Genomic DNA, 25,215 nt, shown 5'->3' on the forward strand with positions numbered 1-25,215 from the left:
GCTGCAGCCGGAGTAGTGACGGGGCGGCACCGGGGAAAAAAGAAGCACCCGGAAGGGAAGCGTGCCAGGCTCCCAGCGCGGCAGGTGAGAGTCGGGAGAAGAGACCCGGGAGGGCTAAAGCGGAAACAGGGGGATTGCTAAGCAGGGAGGGCAAGCCCGCAAGCTGGGAACTCCTAACTAGGCGCGAGCGGACAGGAAGGAGGCGGCTGGGAGGATCTGGTCGGATGGATGGATGGATGGATGGGTGCAGCTTAGGTGGAACTGAAGCGAGGCAGAACCTGGAGGCGGGGAGCGAGGGATGGGATGCAGGGTAACGCTCCCCACGGCGGGCAAAAGTGGAGAGATAGATGGCAGGATCGGATTGCACTTGCGCTCGCCCTCGCCTGGTCAGCGCCTTTAAAGCGGCTTCTTCATCCCGAGGCTGGTAACATCTGCGTCTGAAACCTTCTTTGGGAGAGCGCATCCCTGAGGCTATGCAGAGTGCCATTCCTTCCCAAGTTAAGGCAGCTGGGTCGTCTCTATCTTTGGGACTGAGATGGGATGGGATTTGCTGGTTGGAGGGGAGCTCTCTGCTCCGTCTCGAACTCAGTTAGGGTAGCCAAGGGTTGCTTGGCGAGGGATTCTGTGGTCGAGGAATGAATGAAATCGTCTGTTCCCGGAGCATGCACAGAGTGCTCATTGCCTCGGTTGGCTAAGAGGTGCGAGCGGGTTGTGCGTTAATCCTTAAAGCGCGAAGCTTCACAAAGATTTTTTTTTTAAAAGAATATCCTAATCCCTAACTGTACAAATTAAACGCGAAAACTTGTAAAACTAGAGGAGCAACATATATCAATGGCAGGAAGTGGCTCAGGCAGGAGCAAAGGGATTAAGAAACAATAGCTTTGGGGACAAGAAGCAGGATGCGCGACTATTCCGAAAGGTGAGTTACAGTGCAGTGGGCGTGGTAAAAATCAATGAACGTAAAAATATAAGGCAGTATAGAACAACGATACCAGAAACAAGGACCATCTAACCAAATGTATGCATGTGTCCACTCCAGCCATCCAGATCCAGTCACTTGCTTGCTTACATACAAGCAAATGTTGTATGTAAGCAAGTGTTTATAGTATGGACTATTGCTTAGGAATAAAATGGGAATAAAATGGTAAGATTTTCAATGTATTGGCAAAGGAACAGAAAAATGGAAAGGTAGGCTAACATTATCAAATAAAAAAATCCTGTGACTTTCCTGTATAAATGAATGTTGATAATTCATTATGGCACATTCAAAGCACAATGTAAGAAGTGATTATTAATCAATTTGAAGCAAGGGACAGTAATATAATGCAAAGAAAGATTGTCCTACCAGTAAAGTTGTATTAAACATACACACAAAGGGCAAAGTTACACTATTTTTATTCAAATATATTGTACAGAGACATATTTATATTTTAAAATTATATATGGCTGCTGACAGTTCCTGCATTTACTTTGAATTAATGCCTATTTTGAACCAAGCTTATAGGTTTATTTTTATTTGATTATTTGTTTTTTAAATTCATATCGCACCTATCTCAGTAACCTGCTAGGAAACTTTCTACCAACAGGGAGAGTAGCATACATGCAATATTGATGTACTAATAAGTGCTACATACCCAGCTGTATTTGTTTAAATATCACTAACAGTTTTTATATTGTTATAATAGAGAACAAGAAAGGTTACATCCTGTGTGTACTTAATAACTATTAATCATCTAAGAACTAGTAACACAAAACTCAGTGCATCCCAGAATTTCCATAATTGCTGGATTATTATCCCTTTATCCTTCCATTATATATCATACTGTTTTGGTAGTCATCTTATGATGGAAGCTAACAGACATGTCATTCATTGTATAATTGTTCTTCTAAAAGCTTTGGAGTTTAGAGGACATTACTTTGCATTTGTAATTCTGTCACTTTTCTCCACATCATCTGCATTTCTCTCTTTATTAGACAAACAACCATTTCAGTGAAAAATATGGAATAGTTCCCTTTGATTAATAGCACTAGTATATATTTAAAATATACAATTATTTTAAAAAGTATTCTAATATTACTTTTACTATATTTTTTACATACTAGCCTTACAAAATCATTTTTTTCCATTAAAAAGATTTTTTACTATATTCACTGTTAAGAAAATATTCAGGAAAAACTACATTTTTAAATGGGAACTTTCCCTACCTCTAACTGAAAAAATATGAGAGAAAAATGTGAACTTGTCAGATAAGAAATTCGTGGTGGCATAATTACATAGATTAGTACAACATATTAATATTGTCCTATTTGCTATCCTTTCAATCAGAAAAGACTATGAAAATAATTTAATTACAATTTATATGCTTCAGCTGGAAAATCTTTGAACAATATCACTACTCTTTATGCTGAACCTGGTTAACTGGCAGAGTTGCCCTCATTGGAATGCTTTAGTCTTTCATACAAATATTTTAAAAGGTAAAACACTACTCAGATATCACCTTTCTTTGTTGAACCATTGAAAGAAAGTCTTTCAGTAGCAGAACTTGTTCCTAACTTATTTTTTCTAATTGCAAATAAGTTTTTTTTTAAGTAAAAGAATAACAAAGGTCAATGTTGGCAGATAGACAAAATAAACAGAAGGTGATTCAGTACGTTAATATCCTGGAATTTAGATGGATTATCAAAAGTTGAACTAGAAACTGCATAGAAATGACAGTGTGTCTGCTGATTGCTGTATTTGAAAACCACATGTACTTTTCCTGTATCTTTAAAGTAACAACTATGAATCAAGTCGCACCACATCTGAATTCAGATAAGTGAATTCCAGATGCTATCATCTTCCATTTGCAAATATTTAATATTTTGCCACTTTTCTATCTTTTCTTTGCCACAAAGGGTAGTTGAAGGATATAAGGACAAAAGAACTGCACAAGAGCTTCTGGTTAGAAAAGTTAGAATCTATTTCTCTGGAATTACGTTCTATCTCTACATTGTAGGTTTCTATATGTTCTTATTTAAATAGTTTCTTTAGACATTACTAGTCTCAGACTATTAAGTGTGGCTTCATAGAAAAATCAAATGGAAAAGGCAAGTTTAGATAATATAAATGTAATGGAGTAAGCTAAAGTGCATTGGAAACAAGCAGTACAGGAAAGGTGAGCTTATTTCTTCATTCATCCATGTTTGCAAAGTGCCCAAGCCAGCTGACAAGGTAGTCCTCAACTTATGATCACAACTAAACCCAACATTTATGTTGCTAAGGAAGACAGTTAAGTGAGTTGCGCCCCGTTTTACAACCTGTTTGCCATAGTTGGCGCTTCCGAGGCAGCTGCATGCTGTATGAGGCATTCTTCCCCAGATTGTACATGGAGGTTTCCTCGTGAAACCTAGGGAAGATGGCCTCATGTCAGACTGGACATGCTTCATCAAGCTGGGGCGGTTTGGGTTTCCTCAGACAGCTAAGGGTTTGTGCTGGGCCCCGTTGGCCTGGACCTTGCACTGTGCTGCAACTCAGATTCTTGTAGTCCCAAAGCTGCAGAGTGCCAAGAAGTCCCTGTGGTTCAACCTGATAGACTGGGCTGTGGCGGCTGTGGTGGTTATGGCTTTTGCAGCCCCAGAGCTGTGGTGCACCAAGAAGCCCCTGAGACACAGTACAGGTAGTTCTCAACTTACAACAGTTCATTTAGTGACAAAAGTTACAATGGCACTGAAAAAAGTGACTTAAGATCATTCTTCATACTTAGGACCGTTGTGGCATCCCCATGGTCATGTGATCAAAATTCAGGCCCTTGGCAACTGACTCATATTTATGACGGTTGCAGTGTCCTGGGGTCATATGATCCTCTTTTGTGACCTTACGACAAGCAAAGCCAATGGGGAAGCCAAATTCACTTAACAACCATTAACGTAAGAACCTCTGTGATTCATTTAACAAATGTGGTGAGAAACGCTGTAAAATGGGGCAAAACTCACTTAATGAATTTCTCCGCCACATAAATTTTGGGCTCATTTGTGCTCATAAATTGAGGACCCTGTATAGCAAGCAGCCCCAGAGCTGTGCAGTTATTTGCTGCCTCGCAAGACATGGTGTAAGCTGACCAACGGGGGAAGTTGAAGGCAATGTCTTACCTTACTGAAAACCAGATTGAGAGGGACTAAACCGAGAATAGCTTGGATCGGGATGAGTCCTCAGATAACAATTAGTAGAATTCAGTTAATGATGGCAATGGGGAGTGCTGGAATGGCTGATGCTAAGCAGTGCAATCACACGATGTCACATTTTACAACTGCATTACTTAGCAATGGAAATTCTGGTCCCAAATGTGGTAATAGATTGAGGACCTTCTCTAGTGTGTAGGTCTGGTAATCTCTGATTAATATTCAATAGATCTAATTCTGTTTTGCTTCTGAATTTAGATAAGACCAAGAAGGTACTGAACCAGGAAGTAGGAAAGAAATATACTGAAGGAAAATTCCCAAGGCAATAATTTTATAACATGGTTGTCATTATTATGGAGACCTTTTTGAGGTTGCCAAACAGGAAGAAGCAAACCTCCACTAGTATCAAAGAACAATAGGAATATTCCTGTTTACCAAATATTGTTTTAATAAAATCTAGGTTGTGGCAAACAAGTAGAATTGAACCTCTTATCGAATTATGGGAGTGTTTTTAAGAAGAACCTCTAATTTGTCAGTTACAATCTGTCAATCTGGAAAAGAGCTAGAAGAATCCAGTATTTATATTTCATAGCTTTCTTACACTTTTAGTAACTTTTGCATTATATTTCTCTAGGAAGCTTTTGAAGTTAGAAAATATCATTCAAAGTATTGCAACATAGGAATTTAAATAAGTAGAACTAAAGGAACAATGAAACACAATCCCAGTGTGATACTGTACACCATTTTGGGATATAACTATCACTATGAAATAAATTACGATTCTGGGCATTACAGGTAGTCCTTGACTTACGACCATAATTGAGCCCAAAATTTCTGTTGTTAAGTGAGTTTTGCCCCATTATATGATCTTTCTTGCCACAATTGTTAAGTGAATCACTGCAGTTGATAAGCTAGTAACTTGGTTGTTAAGTGAATCTGGCTTCCTCATTGACTTTGCTTGTCAAAAGGTTGCAAAAGGGGCTCACAGTGATCTTGGGACACAGCAACAGTCATAAGTATGAACCAGTTGCCAAGCATCTGAATTATGGTCACATGTTCATGAAGATGTTACATAGGTTGTAAATGTGAAAAATGGGCATACATCACTTTTTTCAGTGCTGTTATAACTTTGAATGGTCATTAAATGAACTGTTGTAATTGAGGACTACCAGTGTGTGCTACGACAATTTATCTTCTCATACTCATAAAGGTACTATGCTGTAACTCACGTGTCATTTTTGGAACAAGCACAATAACCAAGGAAGCAGCAGCATATAATCCTCTTTAGAAGCATATAATCATTATCCCAACCAAGTAAAATTTGGGGGGTTATTTATAATTTATATTAACTCTGCTGGTGAATCTATCAAAATATTTATAGCACAATTGTATACATTTATATTCAGGTTAACCTTTTTTTTTTTAAACAACAAGATTATTTTTATTCCTATACTGCTCTTCCTTCAAAAATGTGGTGGAATATAATTTAGGTCCCCAGGAGGGAGGGACTGCATTCTAAAGGAGCAAGAGAGAGAACAGTTGAAGTAGTTTGGTTGGGACAAAAATGGTCAAGAGAGCTCCTCTTTAGAAGTTCTCAATATATATCTTTAATGATGCAAATAATCTGCTTTAATTCGCCAAGATTCTGTCTGTAGGTGAGGAATAATAAAGAAAACTGCTTAGAGGTTTCTCCGCATGTTTTTTTGGAGCCTGACACATAGAGAGTTTGGAGCAAAATATGTTTAATATATTTCTAAAACAATGTCAAATATTATATTTGTTGCAAAATGATGATTGCTAGAGCCACGGTCATTTATGTAGAACACCAAGACTCCAACAACTACTGGAGGCTACTGAAATGACACTGGTTCTGTATTTAATATTTAATATTAGGTGCTTTGTGAAATGAGATAGCGTGCTGAAGATTATAAATCTTAGGTTGCTAAACTAGAGGAAACAATCAGAAGCCTGTTACGTATGAGTAGCATAATGGGTGATTTATTGCTCTTGCAGAATATGTAAATTATTGTTGCATAAGTGCTGACACCTCATTTGGCTTTTAGTACATTACCAGAGACTACACTGCACTGAAAGAAATTTCCTTTCTACATTCTACTTTGTTCATACGAGCTGTGCAAAAACTGTCATTTGGAGTTATTAAACTATGGAGCTACTATTTCTACTGAAAAAGGAACATTTTTCCTAAACTTCAAGTTTGATGTTTACTGAAGAAGAATATGAGCATGAAAAAATGGATTTGGCAAGTTGTGACTACCCAATTTTTGAGGTTATCATTTTGTTTTGAACTTGTACAGCAGCAGATGCTGGTTGATATATTTTATGTACCTTAACCACAAGACTGACTGAATACTGCTCTCATTTTTGTTTGGGAACCATGGAAATTCAGAAGAAGTTTCCTCTTGAAGTTGGTATATCTATATGCATTTTAAAAACATTTTCTAGTATGTATTATTTATTAGGAAAACAATATTAAGAAGATTTTGATAGTTACACTGAATACTGGTAAAATGTAAAATGATTGGGATCCAGAGATGTGCTGTTTAGTTTGCCAAGAGTTTGAAATTTGTCAAGCACTTTTTTTGCATTTTTAATTGATTAGTAGATCTCAGTGCTGTGTTATATGTTGCTTTTAGAAATATCAGTTTTAAAAACTGAATTTGAAGAGGAAGTAGGTGTGTTAACAATATTAGCACTGGATATTCAATAAATTTCACAATGTTGTCTTCTGTTTGTTAGGATAGAGTTGATAGCCCACATGTGGTAAAATCAGGCAGGAAAAACAGCATGAAACCATGAATACTTTGATCATTGTAAATTGCCATTATATTGAATTTGTTCATTGTATGTCTACTTTCTGTAGGATCAGTTATGTTGCTTTGAATATACAGTAATTAAATAGATTTAGGTTCAGAACCTAAATCTATGTAAAAATGTTTTGGTTTAGAATTTGTGAGTAGATTTTTTAATGTTGATTTTTAATGAACAGAAAATAGTTATTTGATATCTCCTGACAAAAGTAGTAAAACTTGTATCCAGGGTAAACAACCATTCATCTTGTTAAAATAGATAGGTTGACTATGTTAGAATCAATCCTACATAACGATTAATTAACTTAAATATTTAATTTTTACTGGATTGTATTTTAATGTTTTTACTAATCTCCAAATTAAACTAAAATACCCTGGATATATGAGCAACATACAGAAGGATTGTAACAATATAGACATACAGTAAGTGTATGTATTTATACATTACCTGCATACACATTTAGGCAAAAAACCCAAGAATCCCTCAATGGAGATAATTGCAAAGTTTCCAAAACATGTTCTGCTTGCCTTATGCCCCAAATTCACAATATTTTAAAAGATAATTTTTATAATTCCTGTATTTTACCATATTTTAATCCTAAAAATAAGTTTGGTATTCTTTTTAGTACCTTGTTAATTTAAAATATGCAGATACAAACAAAGTATAAAATGATAGTAGATTCTAATTATTGTTGGGTACAAAAACTATGACTTTAGACCTGGATACAATGGAAAGCTATATAGTTGTATCCTTCCCTCAACTGATAGCAATTTATAATATAGCTCTCCATCTGCCCAATCCGAATACTGATTTTCAGAATGTTACAGTTAGACCTATTTTTTGAAATGACATTGAGATATCTATGTATTCAATAATTCCTTTGCCAAATTTAAAATTGAATTATGTGACTCCTGATTCAAGACAAGTAAAAGTACTTTTATGGAGTAAAAGTATCCTTTTGAATTGTTTTAAAAGAACTTCGGTTTATTTATTACCTTTCTGCCCCAGTTAAATTGTTTAAAGCTACAATAAAAATAGAACAAACAATTAACATCTGATAAAAACAGGGTCACTCTTGATGTCTTTATTCCCTCTGAGACTAAAATATCTTGGCTAAAGAAGAAAGTATCGTTTTCTTTTTCTGAAAACAGAAAAAGGAAAAAACCTTATTAAAATTCCTAAGGAGCATAGCTTGGGGCAAGCAAAAGAAAGGGCCTTTTCTCATATGTCTAATAAATAATGTTTGGATAGTGCTTATATCTTTAAGGGAGTGTCTCCTGCTGTTCTTTTTGGACATTTAAAAAAAAAATGATGTTAGGCCCCAGCAATTTTGGATTTTAAAAATTAGAACAACACCTTAAATTGTGCTTCAGAAAAAAGTTGGCTGCCTTCAGGTTCATCAATATGGGCACAGTCTGGTCCTAATCAGGGGTAGGATTCTACTGGTTCTGTCCACCTCTGTAGAACCAGGTGCTCTGAAGAGCAGCAGACATAGAACCAGTTTTATGTCTGCTGCTGTTTTGGCCCACCCGGGCTCTTACCTGTCCTTTATTTCCTGCTTTTTCAACCTCAGCTGCTTTGAGTGACACATCTGCGGTTGAAAAAGCAGGAAAAAAGGGCTTTTCCAACCACTGCGCACCTGCACGCAGCACTGCTCAGCTGTCTGGGCAGCTCAGCAGGTCATACATTGCACTCACGTGACTTGCGCATGCGCGCACAGCGCAAAGCAACAGAACTGGTAGTTATACCGGTTGAATCCCATCCCTGGTCCTAATAGCATGAATCCATTAGCAGCTTGAATACAGAATTCTAAAATTTGCCTTTCATGGGGCTCACCATAGCTGTTGCCCTGTAACCATGCAACTCTTGCTGGTTTGAGAAGAGTTGCAGTAGACGCATTAACATGATGGAGCAAGTGCCTACCTTGCTTCTGTCACTAATCTGGAAATCCATAAAGACATGGGTCCCCAAACTTGGCAACTTTAAGACTTGTAGACTTCAACTCCCAGAATTCTCCATGCTGGCTGGAGAATTCTGGGAGTTGAAGTCCACAAGTCTTAAAAGTTGCCAAGTTTGGAGACCTCTGCATAAAGATATAGAGATCAGGAAGCACTGTGAACTTTCTCTTTCAATGTAGTCCCGATCCAAAATGCCTAGACCTTCTGACTGATCAACAATACCTTTGGCTTAGTTTGTTTCCTTTCAACCAGCCCATTACTGAATAGGCACAGTCCTGCTGAATCTACTTCCTTGAAGTTAGATGCAGTAGACTCAAGATTTCCTTCCAGCAGTTTCATGCAGGGATTTGGAACAAGGTGGAAGGGTGGGAGATGTCACTGGCTTAGACTTGAACAGTTAGTCTACCAGCATTGTATGTATGCAGTATATAGAACCGACATGGGTGTGATATTTTAAGATCTGCATTGGTACCTCTCTGTTGACTGCTGTTCAAAGAAGCCACAGCTTTCACAGGGCTCACACATTGGTTCAGGAAAATGTCCGTTTGAATTAGGGAGGCATACAAGAGAGGATGTGATTCTGTTTTGCCATGTTTTTGTCCTATTTATTCTGAGCCTGTGTGACTAACTACCTTTGGCTTTATATATATGGAATATCCATTTGGAGCTTAATTTTTGGAGCCTGATCTGAACTAGAAATCAAAATACTTATTCTGGTGGCTACAAGGGATGGGCAAAACAAATATATGTATCTTCTTGATAGATGGGTGGTTATACAAATTTAATATATGCATAAATAAATAAAATCTTAATCATGAATAGTTTCCCAGAGCCACCTTTAAAAATTTGTTCTTTCTTTCCTGAAGTGAAACTGGTTAGTTTAGATTTTTTGCTACTTAGCAGCCACCAGATATATTTAACAAGAGAAATAAATGTCCAGATAGCACAGATGATTTTGTTGATAATTTCTTCGAAGGGTGAATTTTTCCTTTTTCCTTTTTTTAAATTAAATCTCCGCGTTGTTACCAGAAGTTTTTTTCCTGCTTGCATTTCCAACTTAACAGGAAAGAGAAATATCTTAGGTAAGCATTATAGGTTTTAATTTCTTTTACTGAGCAAATAGTATGAGAGGACTAGTAGCGTCCTAACTCCTTCAGAGCAAGTTGTTTTCATTTTCTTTAGGAGTAGAAGGACTTTGCTCTGGCAAAAATTAAATAGTATATTTGGGGCCTTGAGTTTAGGAGCAAATAATAGGGGTCGAGTTGGCATTCTCTTCAAATAGTTGCTGCAATTTCTACCCCGAGACATAAGCAACAGCTCTTTAATTATGTATTCGAAATGAAGCACATGTTGGAAAAAGCTATGATTCTTAAAACTATACGCAAGAGGTTCCTTCTACAGTATAGAAAAAATCTTTATGAATAGAGATTAGTTAAACTTCCCAAAGGTGTGAATTATCTCCTTCGTTTTTCTTTAAAGATCATAAATCAGCAATATGCATTTGTTAAGGCATTGCATAGACATATCAAGAAAGATAACCAATAATTAACACGAAAGTAAATGTTCAACATATTTAGTGATAGGGTACTTATTTGATTTAGGCTTCAATACAGTTCCATACACCATAGTTAAACATTTAACATGGCACATGAATTCAAATATTGTCAAGTCAAAAGGTTTCTGAGGAGGAAATTTTGACAGAATAATGGAAAAACAGTTAAGAACTTAGGATTTGTTACAATCTGAGTAAATTTTAAAAGTTTCTGTCAATTGTTCCAAATGAAGTATTTTAATAGTAATTTTTAGAAAATCTTTTTACTGCATGTCTCTCCTAGTTTGTGCGGTATTCTCAGGAGCAGAATGGTATTTTGATCATTTCATTACAACAACAATAGTTTGTAATACTGTAAAGTTAGCTGTATTGTCAATGTTTTAGGGCTAAATTACAGAAAAAGTAATTTCTCAAGGAAACTAGTAACAGAGGCCTTTTCCCAACTGGTCATGTTTTAGTAAGTTATCCTCACCAATAAACAAACAAATAAATAATATGTATATAATATAATTTAGTCCTAACTTCAACATGGAACATGTTTCAGTACTCTTCTGTGACTTAGTGCAAAGTCATGCTATCCAAAGCCACAGACAGGCAATTCTTTTATCACGGCCAACAGAAACATAGCAAAAATATGAAGACTTTGAATATTCTGAAAAAAATGATCCTGTGAAAGCGGAAAACTAGCCTGAAGTTTGGTATATCCATGGGGTTTGCCTTAAGAAAACTGCGACTTAGGAGTAGACGAGCACACATTTCAGCGATCTGAAATTTAAGGGAAAGAGGAAGTACTCAATAATAAATTAATCTGTAAGGAACAGCATAACTCAAACCATTCCATTCTGAATATCTCAGTAACTGCACGCACGCGCACACACACAAACTATCACACACATAAAGGAATACAGAATCCTCTATTCTAAAATAACAGCAGCACTTTGATTTCAGTCTGTAACATCATCACAACTTGTGACAGATTTTGTTAAGGTTTTTGTATGTTGTACAAAATGTTGGCCTACTTTATTGACACAGTATTTTTCTTATGAGCAATATTCATATTTTGACTAAATATTCAAAAAGGCAAAACTCCTTTTTACCTTTGAAAAATCATACAAATGGTGGGTTCAGCTAAAATTTAGGTGGTTGAGACTTATATGTATTATATCCAAGAGCATTGGTCTAGATTGGCTATCGGTTTTGTTAGACAAGAAACTTCCTTTTAGAATTTGGTTTCTTAAAGCACTTGATTCTACAGATCTGCCAAGAAATCTCCCAACTGGTTGATATTAAAGGAAACCTACTCAGCATTCAAGACATTCCAGACTGATTCTTGTTAAATATAAAGAATAGTATAATTCAAATAAATTAATATAAAGCAAATAAATTAATTAATAAAATTGTAAGAAGGCCACATCACCTTCTTTCCTAATGTGGCTCTTCAGCCTTCCCATTTTATATGCTGGCCCTGCTCTCAACAGGGAATATATCACATGACAAAATAATCTGTAATAATAATAATTTCTTTCTCTCCCATCCTTTTCTGACTTTCTTTTTCAGGAAGGTGATAATCAAACTATGTCTACCAACTTAAAATACCTTTCTTTGAGCATATTAGTCTTCCAGACAACTAGTTTGGTGTTGACTATGCGATATTCTCGGACACTGAAAGAAGAAGGACCTCGTTATTTGTCTTCAACTGCGGTGGTCATTGCTGAACTTTTGAAAATTACTGCTTGCATTTTGTTGGTTTATAAAGACAGCAGTAAGTATCTCAGTATTATCTTCAGCTATTATATAAGAAGTGAATAAGACTCCTTCCCAGGAGTAAATCAAATACATTGGCCAAATCAGTATATTTATTAAAGAAATCGTAGAGACTTGGAAGTCGTAGTTTGCTTTTTAAAGGTTTAGATACCAGTAGCTAACATAAACTTAAGCTACGTAAACTTGAAAATACTTACAGAAGGAGTACATGGGGGCATGGAGAGTAATTACGAGGAAAGGAAATTCAAATTTGATTCATCAGTGCCAGAGGTAGTATTCAGAAGGTTCTGATCAGTTCTGGAGAACTGGTAGCGGAAATTTTGAGTAGTTCGGAGAACCAGCAAATACCACTTCTGACTGGAGATTTTACAGTATCCTTCCCCTGCCACGTCTACCAAGCCATGCCCATAGAACTGGTAGTAAAATTTTTTTGAATCCCACCACTGATCAGTGCCTTGAATGATATATAGTAATCAGCTGTTTTCTGGAGATTCATATTATAGACCTGTGATGGCAAACCTATTTGTGTGGGCACACGAGCCCCAGCCCAATTTACCTGAACTGTGCATGTGCGTGCCTCCCAGCTGATTTTTGGCCCGTTTGAGGCAGTTTTCAGCCTTCCTGAGGCTCAAGGTAAGCCTCTGCAACTTTAGGAGGCCGAAAAATGGGCCTTCTGGAAATACCGGAAGTGCCCGTTTTCAGCCTCCGGAGGCCTTCTGGAGCCCAGGGGAGGCCATTTTCACCCTCCCAGGGGCTCGAGGAGAATTTCTACAGCCTAACCCTAATTCTAACCCATTTTTCGGCCTCCAAAGGCTTCAGAAGGCTTCCCTTGAGCTCCTGGGAGGGTGAAAAAGGCCTCAATTTCTGGTTTCTGGTAAAAAAAAAAACTCCATTGGGGAAAGTGGATTTGCACTTAAAACACATGACTCACAATTACGGCGACTCAACATATGACCGCAGTAAAAACGGATGAAAAATCAGATTCCAGTCACGTGGTGACTCGATTTAGGACCGTAATGAGTTATGACCAAAGTTCCATTCCAGTTGTTCCAGTCATAAGTTGAGGACTACCTGTATACTCTGAAAGATATACTGTGAAGGTAGAACTTAGCCATAGGAACACAAGTTCACTTACTAGATTTTGGTCTAGCTGTGTCTGCCCATATTCATTATTTAAGGAAATAAAAATGATGACAAGAAGGAGGGGAATCTAGGTCCTTCACAAATTTCAGAATATTCCAGTCCCTTAGAAATGGTATGTTTTACATTAAAAGCATTAAAATGTTTAGCTACAAAGTGATTAAAATGGATCGCCTTCCTTCTAACTAATAATATATACTGCATTTTCTCTTTGCATAGAGTGCAGCTTGCGAACTCTGAACAGAGTGTTACATGATGAAATTCTTAACAAACCAATGGAGACACTTAAACTTGCTATTCCCTCTGGGATTTACACTCTGCAGAATAACCTGCTTTATGTTGCTCTGTCAAATCTAGATGCAGCCACTTACCAGGTACTTTATTTTGATAGTGTCTTATCGTTAAAACTCAGAAATCGAATCATGGGCTATTTTATTTTATTTTATTTTATTTTTTCTTTTACCTTTTTAGGTCACATATCAGCTGAAAATCCTCACAACTGCATTATTTTCCGTGTCAATGCTCAGTAAGAAATTAGGTGTATATCAGTGGCTTTCATTAGTGATCCTGATGGCTGGTGTTGCATTTGTACAGGTAAATACTGTTATGAATATGTGTCGTAATGCTGGCAGGGACAATCTTAATTTGTTTTGGTAATAGAAACTTGGTTGATGCCTCATCACTCTTATACGGCATTTAAATAGGATTTGACTGCCCTCTAGCGTACCAGCTATAACAGTGGTGGGATGCAAACATTTTTACTACCAGTTCTGTGGGTGTGGCTTGGTGGGCGTGGCAGGGAGGGATACTGCAAAATCTCCATTCTCTCCCCACCCCACTAACCTGCTTTCCAGCTCCGTTCTCCTGTGCAGGGCAACAAAAGAAGACCCAGCTGCTCAGCTGGGACTCGGGAGGCAGAGAATAGATGGGGCGGGGCCAGTCAGAGGTGGTATTCCAAACTACTCAACATTTCTGCTACCGGTTCTCTGAACTACTCAAAATTTCCGCTACCAGTTCTCCAGAACTGGTCAGAACCTGCTGAATACCACCTCTGAACTATAATGAAAAAGAGGTATTTTCACAAAGTTAGTTTATCTGAAGACTGCTATCCCATCTTCCTTCAACTGTATTTCTTGTGCAGGCTTAACTTACAGATGATCTCTGCATTATAGGTAGTATTTGCTTAGTGACCATTCGATAAAAAGTGACTTGTGACCATTTTTTATACTTATAACCATTGTACATCTCCATGGTCACATGATCAAAATTCTGACAAGTAGCAACTGACTCATATTTAGTGTCCCAGGTTCACGGGACCCCTTTTGCGACTTTACGATAGGCAAAGTCAATGGGGTAGACAGATTCACTTAACCATGTTACAAATTTAACAGCTGCAGTGATTCATTTAACAAATGTGGCAAGAAAAGTCGTAAAATGGGGCAAAATTCTCTCAACAAATATCTCACTTAGCAACGTAGATTTTGGGCTCAATTGTGGTCATAAGTCAGCTACCTGTGTATGGTAGCCTTCTTCTGAAGTGACTCTAGTTTGTCATTGTCCTTTTTAGGCTGAGATATGCAGAACTGAACATAGTATTGTAAATGTAAAATGAAATAGTTGTTTTCCATGATCTAGGCTCAATTTTATGTTTGTAAACCTCCTAAATAGTATTTGCTTTTTAGCAGTTGCATCATGCTATTGGCTCATGTTCAGCTTGAATACCCGGATCTTATTCACCTATACCTCTGCCAAACCAGTTTTCCCAATCCTGTTCTTGTGCCTTAAATTTTTTTCTCCCAAAATGTAGGACTTTACAAGTTAAGTTTGTTTGTTAATGTTCTACCACCTATACTTGTGTGAAGAGAATTACTTCCTCTATACCTAGTATTACCTTAGATCTAGTAATAAAATGGTTATTTAGTAAATCTGTGAATGACATAAAAATTTATTGTAACCACTAGGCAGAGTAAGATTAGAAAGCAGATTGGTAGTTCTTAAAATCCTATTGCATATTATTTTGAATTGACCTAAGAATAGTACTTGCTTCAGCTTGGTTTTATATTCAAAACTCAATGGATTCCTTTTGTCAGTACAGTTTCTTTCAGTATGTGGTGACTAGTAGCTTGCATAGATTAATCACATGCTTGAATGAATAGCCGTCAACTGATCAATCTGATTTGACTGAATCTGTGAAATTTGTATGTGAACTGGTTGTAAAGGAGACCATTATATGAAATGTTACTGGTGTGTTACTGCATTTTTTCCCACTTCTTTCTTGTTAATTTTATTCGTTAATTTAAATATATTTTAATATATTACTGTATTTCCTTTAGTGGCCATCAGATTTGCAGACAACAACAGCTAAAGAACTCTCAGCTGGATCACAGCTTGTGGGCTTGCTAGCAGTACTCATAGCCTGCTTTTCCAGTGGATTTGCTGGAGTATATTTTGAAAAGATTTTGAAAGAAACAAAACAATCAGTATGGATTAGAAATATTCAGCTTGGTAAGTCTTTAAAAAAAAATCTAAAGGAGAGATTTAGATTTGCATCCGTTTATTATTAACAGTAGTTCAACCTGTTAAGTTTAGAGTTACAAAGGCTACACTCTGTTTGATATTAACTTTTCTAAAAGGAACTCTATTATTTATATCCTGTTACGAATATTTATTACTGGAGTCAGTTTCTGTTTGATTTCTGCTAATATTTAATGGATGATAAAGGCAATGGCTAGTATTCAAATTGTAGTGCAATTATTACTCTGATACAAAGAATGTATTTTTTTTAAATAAAAAAGTTGTCTCATTCTTGCTATATGACAACTCCCTTTTGAAACTTTGAATGTATTTTTATGAATTTGGTATGGTGGGGGTTTTGCTATCAGAGAAAATGTATTGTAAGTCTCACTTCAAATAGCTAATGTGTTAACATGAGAACCAATTAAATTAAACTAAATGTTGCCATCTTTCTATAGCCATTATCACAGGCATCTGAACAAACCAAGATCACATCAAAATTACATGCATGTGGTGATGTCATGATGCATAATCCACCCTTACGTACTTGTGTCCTGTCATCTGATGCAAGTATGTAAGTCAGTTTTTGTGTCATGATGCATGTTTTGTCACCTGCTCACCCCAGTGGCACCCTTTTTTTTAAGTCAAAAAAGGGAAATATTTGTATCTACAAATGTTTATTGAAGAATGCTTTAATTTAAAGACATTTTTCTGTTTGAATAGACATCTAGGAATAAAAAAAATCATAGCAGTATTTTTAACTAAAGATGAAAACAAATGAATATTTTCTCCCACTAGGTGGATTTAGGAATATAGACAGCTGTTTTTAAAGAGAAACGGCATAAGGATTATCAGTGCACCTGCATTTTATATACTGTATGCCTATATAAAAAGTAGTGTAATCCAAAGAGTGCCTATTAAAAAAAAGTACTCTCATAACTCCTCATAAAGTAATTCAAAATTGCAGTTGAATGTCTTTAAACTGTGGTTGAAAGTCTTAAATTAACTGTGCCCATTTTTATTAAAGTGCCTGTCTGTTAAACTATATAATATAGTGCTACTTTAGGACATAATTCAAAGTTCTAATATGGCCCACCACAAACAGCAACAATAAAATGTAATAACAGAAGTGATGCAATTAAAAAAATTCAAAACAGTGATACAGGTAGTCCTTGACTGACAAATACAATTAGAACCGGAATTTTGGTTGCTAAATGATGTGGTCATTAAGCAAGTCATCACGTGACCAAACCTAATTATACTACCAATTTTACTGTGATAGTTAGATGAATCATGTGATCATTAGGTGAACCACACACACATTTATTAAGCAAATCCAGGCTCCTCAATTAACTTTGCTTGTCAGAAGCCTACTAAGAAGTGACTGCAAGGTTCTGCAACCATTATAAAAGTTGCCAATTTCCCAAATGTGACCTCAACTGTATGTCACTTTTTTCTGAAGCCATTATATCTTTAAACTATCATTAAATGATCATAAGTTGAGGGTTGCCTCTATTGTTTGCAATATATAGGCAGTCCTCATGTTTTTGATATATTATACAGGTAGTCCTCAAGTGACTACAGAAATTGGGATCAGAATTCCCATCGCTAAGTGATGTGGTCCTAAAATCTGACCACATTGCTTAGGGATGCAATCCTTTCAATCCTTATTGACATTAAGTAAGCCCCTTCTCACAACTTTCCCCCCTGGTTTCCAGCAACCAAAGTCAGTGGGGAAGCCAGCAGGAAGTTGAAAGTGCCAGGTGGCTCACAAACAGGCTGCAGGCAGGTAAATGGCTGCTGCTGGATAGAAAAGGGAATAAGGGGGTGCACTGATGAGGCATGGCATGAACTCAGTGAGGCTTAGCGATGGTCCATGGGTGGAGGTACAGTGCCAGCACAGCAAGGCTCAGGAAGAGTGTGCGATGGTGAGGAAGTCATGGCTCAAGTGCAGCTGGGGGAGAGTGTGCAAGGTGTACTAGTGGCAGGGAAGCATAATGCAACTTCAGGCAGGTTTGGGGGGAGTGCATGAAAGGCGTTTCAGTGGTAGAAAAGGTACAGCACAATCGTTCAAGGTGATTGAGGAAGGCGCAAGGGTGGGAGAGATTCCCTGAATGATTTGTGACCTTCTTTGCTGGGTTCCTCCTTGATTTTGCTTGAGGAGGTGTGGCAGGGAAGGTTGTAAATCACAGTCAAAGTGACTGCAGGACTGTGCAACCAGCGGAAGTGCAAGCCAGTTGCCAGGTGCCTATATTGCGATCACACGATTGCAGGGGTCCTGGGACAGCTGGTCTACAAAGACTGGTTGTAACTTCAGTGGTCGCAGGACAAGTCATTAACTGAGGACCACCTGTAATAATAAGATAGGCTGATAGAACTTCCAGAAAGAAAGCCTAACTTACTTGGGATGGGTTAACTTGGTTTCTATAAAATTTCATTTCATGTAGATGCAAAATCAAAGAGTTCTCCAGTAGACCTTAAAAATGAGGAGGTTAATATTACTACACTATTCTACACCATTTAGAAACTATAAGCCCTTTTCTGCCCCACAGTGGTTAACAGATACAACTGCAATTAATAGTGGTTTTATGCATATTTTTGCTGTGATAAGTTGTACATAAAACTGCTTCCAAAGTAATTAAGATAACCATTTAAAATGGAAACCATTTCAGGAAAATAGAAAATCTAGTTTTAAAACCGTAACACTTGTTAAAGAAGCAGGTTCTAAATCTAGCAGATAATCATTGGCATGTCTGAATAAATAAGTTTTCAAAACCTAAGTGTATCTCTTTCTCACATATGCTTGATAGAAGCTGCTTAGGTCCTTTACATGTGTAATAGAGACTTTCAACAGACTCACTGTAGTGAGCAAATAGCATTTGTGAGGTGCTGCATTGATATCAGCTTTTAGGATCAAAAGTTAGGGTGTCATCACCATTCTTTGATATTTTCTTATATACAGCACAAAATAATAACTAATATTTAAAGATACTAAGAGAGGGTTCTACTTGCATCTGAATTATTGAAGTACATAATCCAAATTGTTACTGGGTAGCATAAAAGAACAATCAGAATTTCTTTTCTGTCCAACTCACCATGGCTCAATATTTGTCTTGACTTTCAGGATTCTTTGGTAGTATATTTGGATTGATGGGCGTATACATTTATGATGGAGAACTTGTATCAAAGAATGGATTTTTTCAAGGTTATAACAAGCTTACCTGGATAGTTGTAGTTCTGCAGGTAATACATCCAACATTACATTTTATCAATTAGGCTTGTGTTGTACCAATACTGAAATTACCATTGATTTGTTCAACTAATACTTTAAAAAAATGTTCTATTTAACAAGGCAAGGGAAAGCATGGCTTTGGGATTTTTTTTAACCTCTTAATCACAATTTCCAGGTCACATGATACAGTAAGTCTTAAATAAGGGAACTTGCACAGTCTGGCTTCTAGAATACTCTACAGCTCCTTTACCAGAACTGGCTATAGGTTCTGTCTGTTTACTTAGTACAATGAAGTAATACGTTGTGTGACTCTGTATTGTCTTACTCTCCTGATTGTCTCCATGTGTTAATATGTATGTATATATGCATTGGGAAGCACAAAGCAAGCTGCATGTGTTCCATTCTAAATCATGTGACCAGAGGCAGGCCTTACAAAAGAGCTGTCAACAGCATTCTGCCTCTCCTAAAACACCTGAGATATATTTTTTTTCTGAAATGGTTTCCTCCATTTTTACACCCAGTCCTTTTTTTTTTTGCTGCTAGTTTCTCCCACCATACCAAAATTGAACTTGCTCTGTTCAGTTTTTGGAAGCTTATCTTAAAGGACAGAGTTCCAATTTTCTACTGGTGTGGAAAGAATTTTAAAAAACGTCCCAGTTAATCAGGCACATTAATTTTTATTGAATTGTTTTATTATAAATGCTTCCAAGGTAAGTCTCCTGTCCCTCACCACTAATTATGAATACCAATTATTTGAAAAATGAACTTCTGTTTCTTGATAAACAGAAATAGAAGTGATAGGAAATGGTTAACTTTGCCTCATTTAATTAGAGGGTAGGGTTAAGAATAAGAACAGTTTAACACTTTTGGTGTTTATTAAGACATAATAAAATGCACAGTATGGAAACAACTTTAAACCAAAAGCAGAAGAGAGTATAAAAACTAGATCTAATGGAGACTTTAAAACTTGCAAAATTGAATTTTTATGATACAATACTATGCAGTTTAATATTATATATTTATATGTTACATAATATTATATATTTAGTCAAATGTTTTAGCATAAATCATCCAGAATCAATTATATTAAATTAATTTAAAATATTGAAATTGGGAGATTCTTTTTCAGATTCAACATTTTAAGGGGTCTGCATTTAATGTACTATTTGTTCAGCAACCATTTAAAGTTATGATAGTGCTAAAATAATAAGCTTCTGGCCCATTTACAATTGTATTTAAGACTCATTTAAGGCTGTATTTTCAGACTGCCGGCACAATTGCATTGCTTCTGATGTGTAAAAGAGCTTACTCTTTTGAAATCTCTCTGCTCTGGGGGGTGTGGAAGGCAAAAAAAAAAGCAATCTATTTCTGTCCTTTGCCTTCCCCAACCCCACAAAGCCGAGAGATTGGAGAAGGGTTTCAAGAAAGTAAGCTATTTGCTAATCACACATTGAGAGCGGTGTGATTGTGCTGGCAATTGGAAAGGGTCAAGCAAAGGAGACTGTCTGCAGAAATTGCTTGCTTCTGCCCCCCTGTAGAGAGATTGGAGATAAAAAGGATTTCCAGAGAGTAAGTTGTTTGCATAGTACACTCTGGGCTCCCACCCCCAAGTTATGGCATGGTTGTATTGCTGTCAGAGTGTACAAGACAGTAATCAGGCACTCTATCATTGGAAAGGATGAGGCAGTGTTACAAGGCAAACAAAAGGTAATCTTGTCCCAGCTGAAGAACACAGCTGTAGTGACTTGATTTCCCCAATTAGTAACTGCTTTACTGAATGATGGAGATTCCAATCTCAATTAGGGTCATTAAGTGAGGACTAACTTCAATAAAGTCCATATAAAAATCATGGCTTTCAGGATTAAGGCGGTAGAATAATGTAACATAAAAATAAAGTAATAACTTTTCTTTTAGGATTTCTTTGCTAAATATGAATAGTAAGCTTTATCTGATCAACCATTAAGGTTAATTAAATGACTATTACATTTTCAATGTTTTGTCAGGCACTTGGCGGCCTTGTTATAGCAGCTGTTATAAAATATGCAGACAATATTTTAAAAGGATTTGCAACATCATTATCTATTATATTGTCAACATTAATTTCATACTTCTGGCTTCAAGATTTTGTCCCTACAAGGTAAGTTGTATTTTTAACTTTGCCTTTAAAAACACAGCAAAAGCCTTGGACAAATATAAATAAAGTATAATTTAAACTGAATGTAAATGTTTATATGTGAGTTTAATAAACTAAATATTTTGCACTATAATAAAGGAACTATCTTTTGTGGAGCAATATTGCACATGTCAACTCAAACATAAATCAGTTCAGCTCCATGGGGTGGATTTATTCAGTGGTAAGGAAGGAGCTTTAATATGCATGTTTTTCTTTCATCCACAAACTTTAGTAGCTGCATTTTGCTGCCAGATTTTGATGGTATAGCATGGGGCCAAGATAGTTATCTGGAAAATGTTTTGAAAGAAAAAAATGCAATGTATGGGTTGTCCTATTTTTGTCTACAAAATATTAGCCTAAATCAGTTGTTTCAGAATAAGGCACCTTTTTTTAGATAAGAGTGGCTGAATATAAATTAATTTGGATATTTTGATTCTATTAGTGTTATATTTCTATCACTGCCTAAAATAATATATAAACAAGCAAACAAGTAAGTAAAACGTCTAGATGGATTTGCATTCAAACGGAAAAATAAAATGTTTTCCTCCAAGACTGTAAGACTATAGTTTTCAACTTATGACCAACCACTTAATGACTGTTCAAAGTAAGTTACAGCACACCCTGCCATTGCCACTCGGGTGTGATGCCTAATAGGCAATTCTGTTTCCCCTCCACCACGTGCCACTTCCATTTGCGTGCCGCTCCCCCTAACCCCGCCAACACCAGAATCTGCCATCTCTGTTCGTCTGCTGCCCCCCCCCCGCTCCCCACAATGCTAGAAGCTGTGTCGGCCTTGCTCCTCTCCTCCCCACTTTTTGTTGGAGCTGACTGAGTTGCGAGGCAAGCCATCTTTGTGAAGCTCCCTAGAGACGGCCATTCTACCCTTCCTGGTGCCGCCCAATACACTTGCCTGTTTTTTTAAAAAAAATCAAGCATTAAACACTGCCCCCCCATAGCCTCTGGGATTGGCCCATTGCCAACTCCTGGCCCAAGGGCCTGATTCATCACATGTTGGCCATGCCCACACCTGATTTCGCAAAGGGGAAAAATGTCCCGATACATCACATAATGCTGCCGTGACGATATGAGTTTGATGCCCCTGGGCTGGGAATTATTTGTCCTGTGCTGCCAGTGGCCCGTGTCTGGGCAAATGGGCAGGGGCGAAGGGCCAGGGGCAAAGGGGCCAGAGACCCATTGGCGGCGGAGAATGGCCAAGGGAATGCCAGTGGAGGAGGAAAGCTGGCTGTAAATGGGTGAAGCGGGTGGCTGGCGTGAAGGAGGCGCGACCAAAGGTCCATGCCTAAATGTCCCATTCTACACTGAATGTGTTAGCTAGATGGTTACATGATGGTTGACTATTATCTTTTTAATTCATTCATTTAATTCATTCCATTCCATTCATTTTTTATTGTGTATGTCATCCCGAATCATTATGTAAGAGTCATTATATAAAATACCCATGTTATGAATGTGCAAAATACATATTCTAACCATTTATTCTCTTTCTTTTTAGTGTATTTTTTCTTGGAGCTGTTCTGGTAATAGTTGCTACTTTCTTATATAGTTATGATCCAAAGCCGACAGGAAATCCTACTAAAGCATAACAGTTTCCATGTCACAATATTTTGCTAATATTGTGGAAAAAGGACTTCCAAATACTGTTGGAGGATTATCAGGCACTGAAAGAGTTTATACTGTGTCAGAAGGATGATGTTGAATCGTTAAATTTACAAAACAAACTTCTGCAAAAGAAGGGAAGCCCAGAGCAAAACTTGAATGGGTTGCTTCTAGAACCTGGAACTAGAAGTGCTTCCAACTTGAACTCTGGGGTTAAATCGGAATGATTTACCATTTTCAACAGCTGCAGAAATGTCCTATGCATTCTTCTTGCAACAGCACATGACAGCATTTGTTAAATCATACCTGTTTTTGCAAGTTATTTAATCTTTTCTAATTTTATATGAATGCAGAGATCTGTACACACACACACACCAAATCAAAGAGATACAACATTTTGTCCTACAGTAGTCTTTTCCATGTTGGTGTCCTCCGGGTGTTGGAGTTTGGATTCGATAACCTACCAAACAATAAATTCACCAGGCTGGCTGGAAAACTATGGAATCAAAGTATAATATCTGGTGGGAACATATGTTTTGTTTTGGGAAGAAGGTTTGATGGTGATGTTTCTGATAAGTATTCCTGTTCAAAACCAATGAAGTATCACTGAATCGTTTGTAGATTTATAATATTTTATATAGTAAATAATTAATTCACTGAAATTGATGTTATAAAATGTACTGATGTAAATGTCTTACAATTTCATGGTGAATTCTCCAAGAGGAATAATTTAATATTTTCATTTGGAAGCTTTGTGTGTATGAATGCCACAAACTAGATTGCTGCACCATTCGGAGTTTTTAAAAGGAGAGCCTCACCAACTAGAAGCAGCATAACTACAGTATCTGGTACTTGTTCTAGGCTAGATGAATGTCATTGTACATTGCCATAACCGATAATATGTGTCTATTTGTTCAGAGAACAATTTTCTTTACTTGATAAGAACATTCTTACAATTTATGGACAGTACATTTCATTGCTTACTATCTTAATTTGAAAATATTTTTAAAATGTATTTTTAAAAGTAGCCATATAACTCTATAAAAGTATTATACTTCCTTTTGGAGCCACAGTAGTATATTCATGTGTATATAATGTACTATAATATAGAGCTTTAAAAAAAAATCTGGAAAACTTATTTAACTAAAGTGGCTCTGTCCAGTCTTGAAATTCCATTATTAGAATACATGCTAATTGTATTAACCAAGAAATGAAGAACATTACTGTGCAATAAATATTAGGCATGAGTTGTTCAGGTGCGTAAACGAAAATGGCCATAAAGCCCAATGGAACCCTCTCTGCTCTTCATTGAATATAAAACTTGAAATTACTTTTATGCTTGGGTCCAGGTAATTGCTTTTGATGCAGAAGAGCTTTGTTGGCTGTATGGCAAATCTTTATGAACTCAAAGGGCTGTAGTCACACCAGTAGAGATCATACCCAGATTATTTTGGAACGTTGAAATATTTAAATATGTTCACAGAACGTAAGACAGCAATAGGCTCTGTGAAAGTAATTTGTGTACATTTGCTTGAATAATGGTAGTACATCATTGAAATCCTCATGGAAATTGCTGCTCAGAAATTATGATTGTAATCGTGGAAGTCATACTGGCACTTTCTGATCCTCCATGCAGACGCCTGGAACAGCTGAGCTGCATTGTTAGGTGGAACTTTTATTTTTAACCCATTGTAGGCCAGTCTGACCTAAATGCTTATAAAATATATCACAATAAAACAACGTCTACCCTGCATCTCCCTCTGGCCCATATGCATCTTTTAATAACTACGGTTCTTCTGAAACATAAAACTCATAGAAAACATAGTTGCATGATATAAGACTAGGAATTTTAGATTTTTTTCTTGGAATTTAATTATACTAGATGGGTAGTTAATGAATGACAATGAATTAAAGTAGAGGCTTATAACTCTTTTGCATTAGTTACATTTGGGATTATGCATTCAAAATATGTTATGATTGTTTTATGTAACAATAATGGAAGAAAGACTGAAAGGTTTACTCCTTCACAAAATGATTCCAGTATTTTAAATTTAAAATGAGGCGAGGAGCCTGGTATGTAGCAAGATAAATTTTTATACATGTATAGATACTCATACGAACTATATGCGGTCTCTGAGAGTTTAATTGATAAGAGTGTGTGTGTGTGTGTGTGTAGACTCTGCACTATACTTCTGTCAATAGAAGCAATTTCTGCTAATGGAATGGAAGGTGGATTCACTTCCTTTATCCATAGGCCCAGTTGCATCTTTTAAAAGCC

The 25,215-nt window shown here is 36.7% G+C and overlaps 1 protein-coding gene across 7 annotated transcripts; it reads left to right on the forward strand.

Annotated features, from left to right (window-relative positions):
* The first annotated feature begins 46 nt into the window (after positions 1 to 46).
* On the forward strand, positions 47 to 24,690 carry SLC35A3 (solute carrier family 35 member A3). Of its 7 annotated transcripts, none has more exons than XM_026700385.2 (8): positions 47 to 919; positions 12,055 to 12,259; positions 13,621 to 13,775; positions 13,873 to 13,995; positions 15,735 to 15,906; positions 19,040 to 19,158; positions 21,151 to 21,284; positions 22,834 to 24,690. In XM_026700385.2, exons 2-8 carry the CDS (start codon positions 12,073 to 12,075, stop codon positions 22,922 to 22,924), a joined length of 981 nt encoding a protein of 326 aa, XP_026556170.1. In that variant the 5' UTR covers positions 47 to 919; positions 12,055 to 12,072; the 3' UTR covers positions 22,925 to 24,690. The 7 variants fall into 7 exon arrangements, with proteins under 7 accessions (XP_026556170.1, XP_026556173.1, XP_026556169.1 ...); XM_026700388.2 differs by having other exon boundaries at positions 47 to 84; XM_026700384.2 differs by lacking the exon at positions 47 to 919 and adding an exon at positions 6,117 to 6,583.
* The last annotated feature ends 525 nt before the right edge of the window (positions 24,691 to 25,215 follow it).

Source organism: Pseudonaja textilis, chromosome 3 (assembly GCF_049901715.1).
Source record: "Pseudonaja textilis isolate UNSWEBS1 chromosome 3, rPseTex1.2, whole genome shotgun sequence".
Taxonomy (NCBI): domain Eukaryota; kingdom Metazoa; phylum Chordata; class Lepidosauria; order Squamata; family Elapidae; genus Pseudonaja; species Pseudonaja textilis.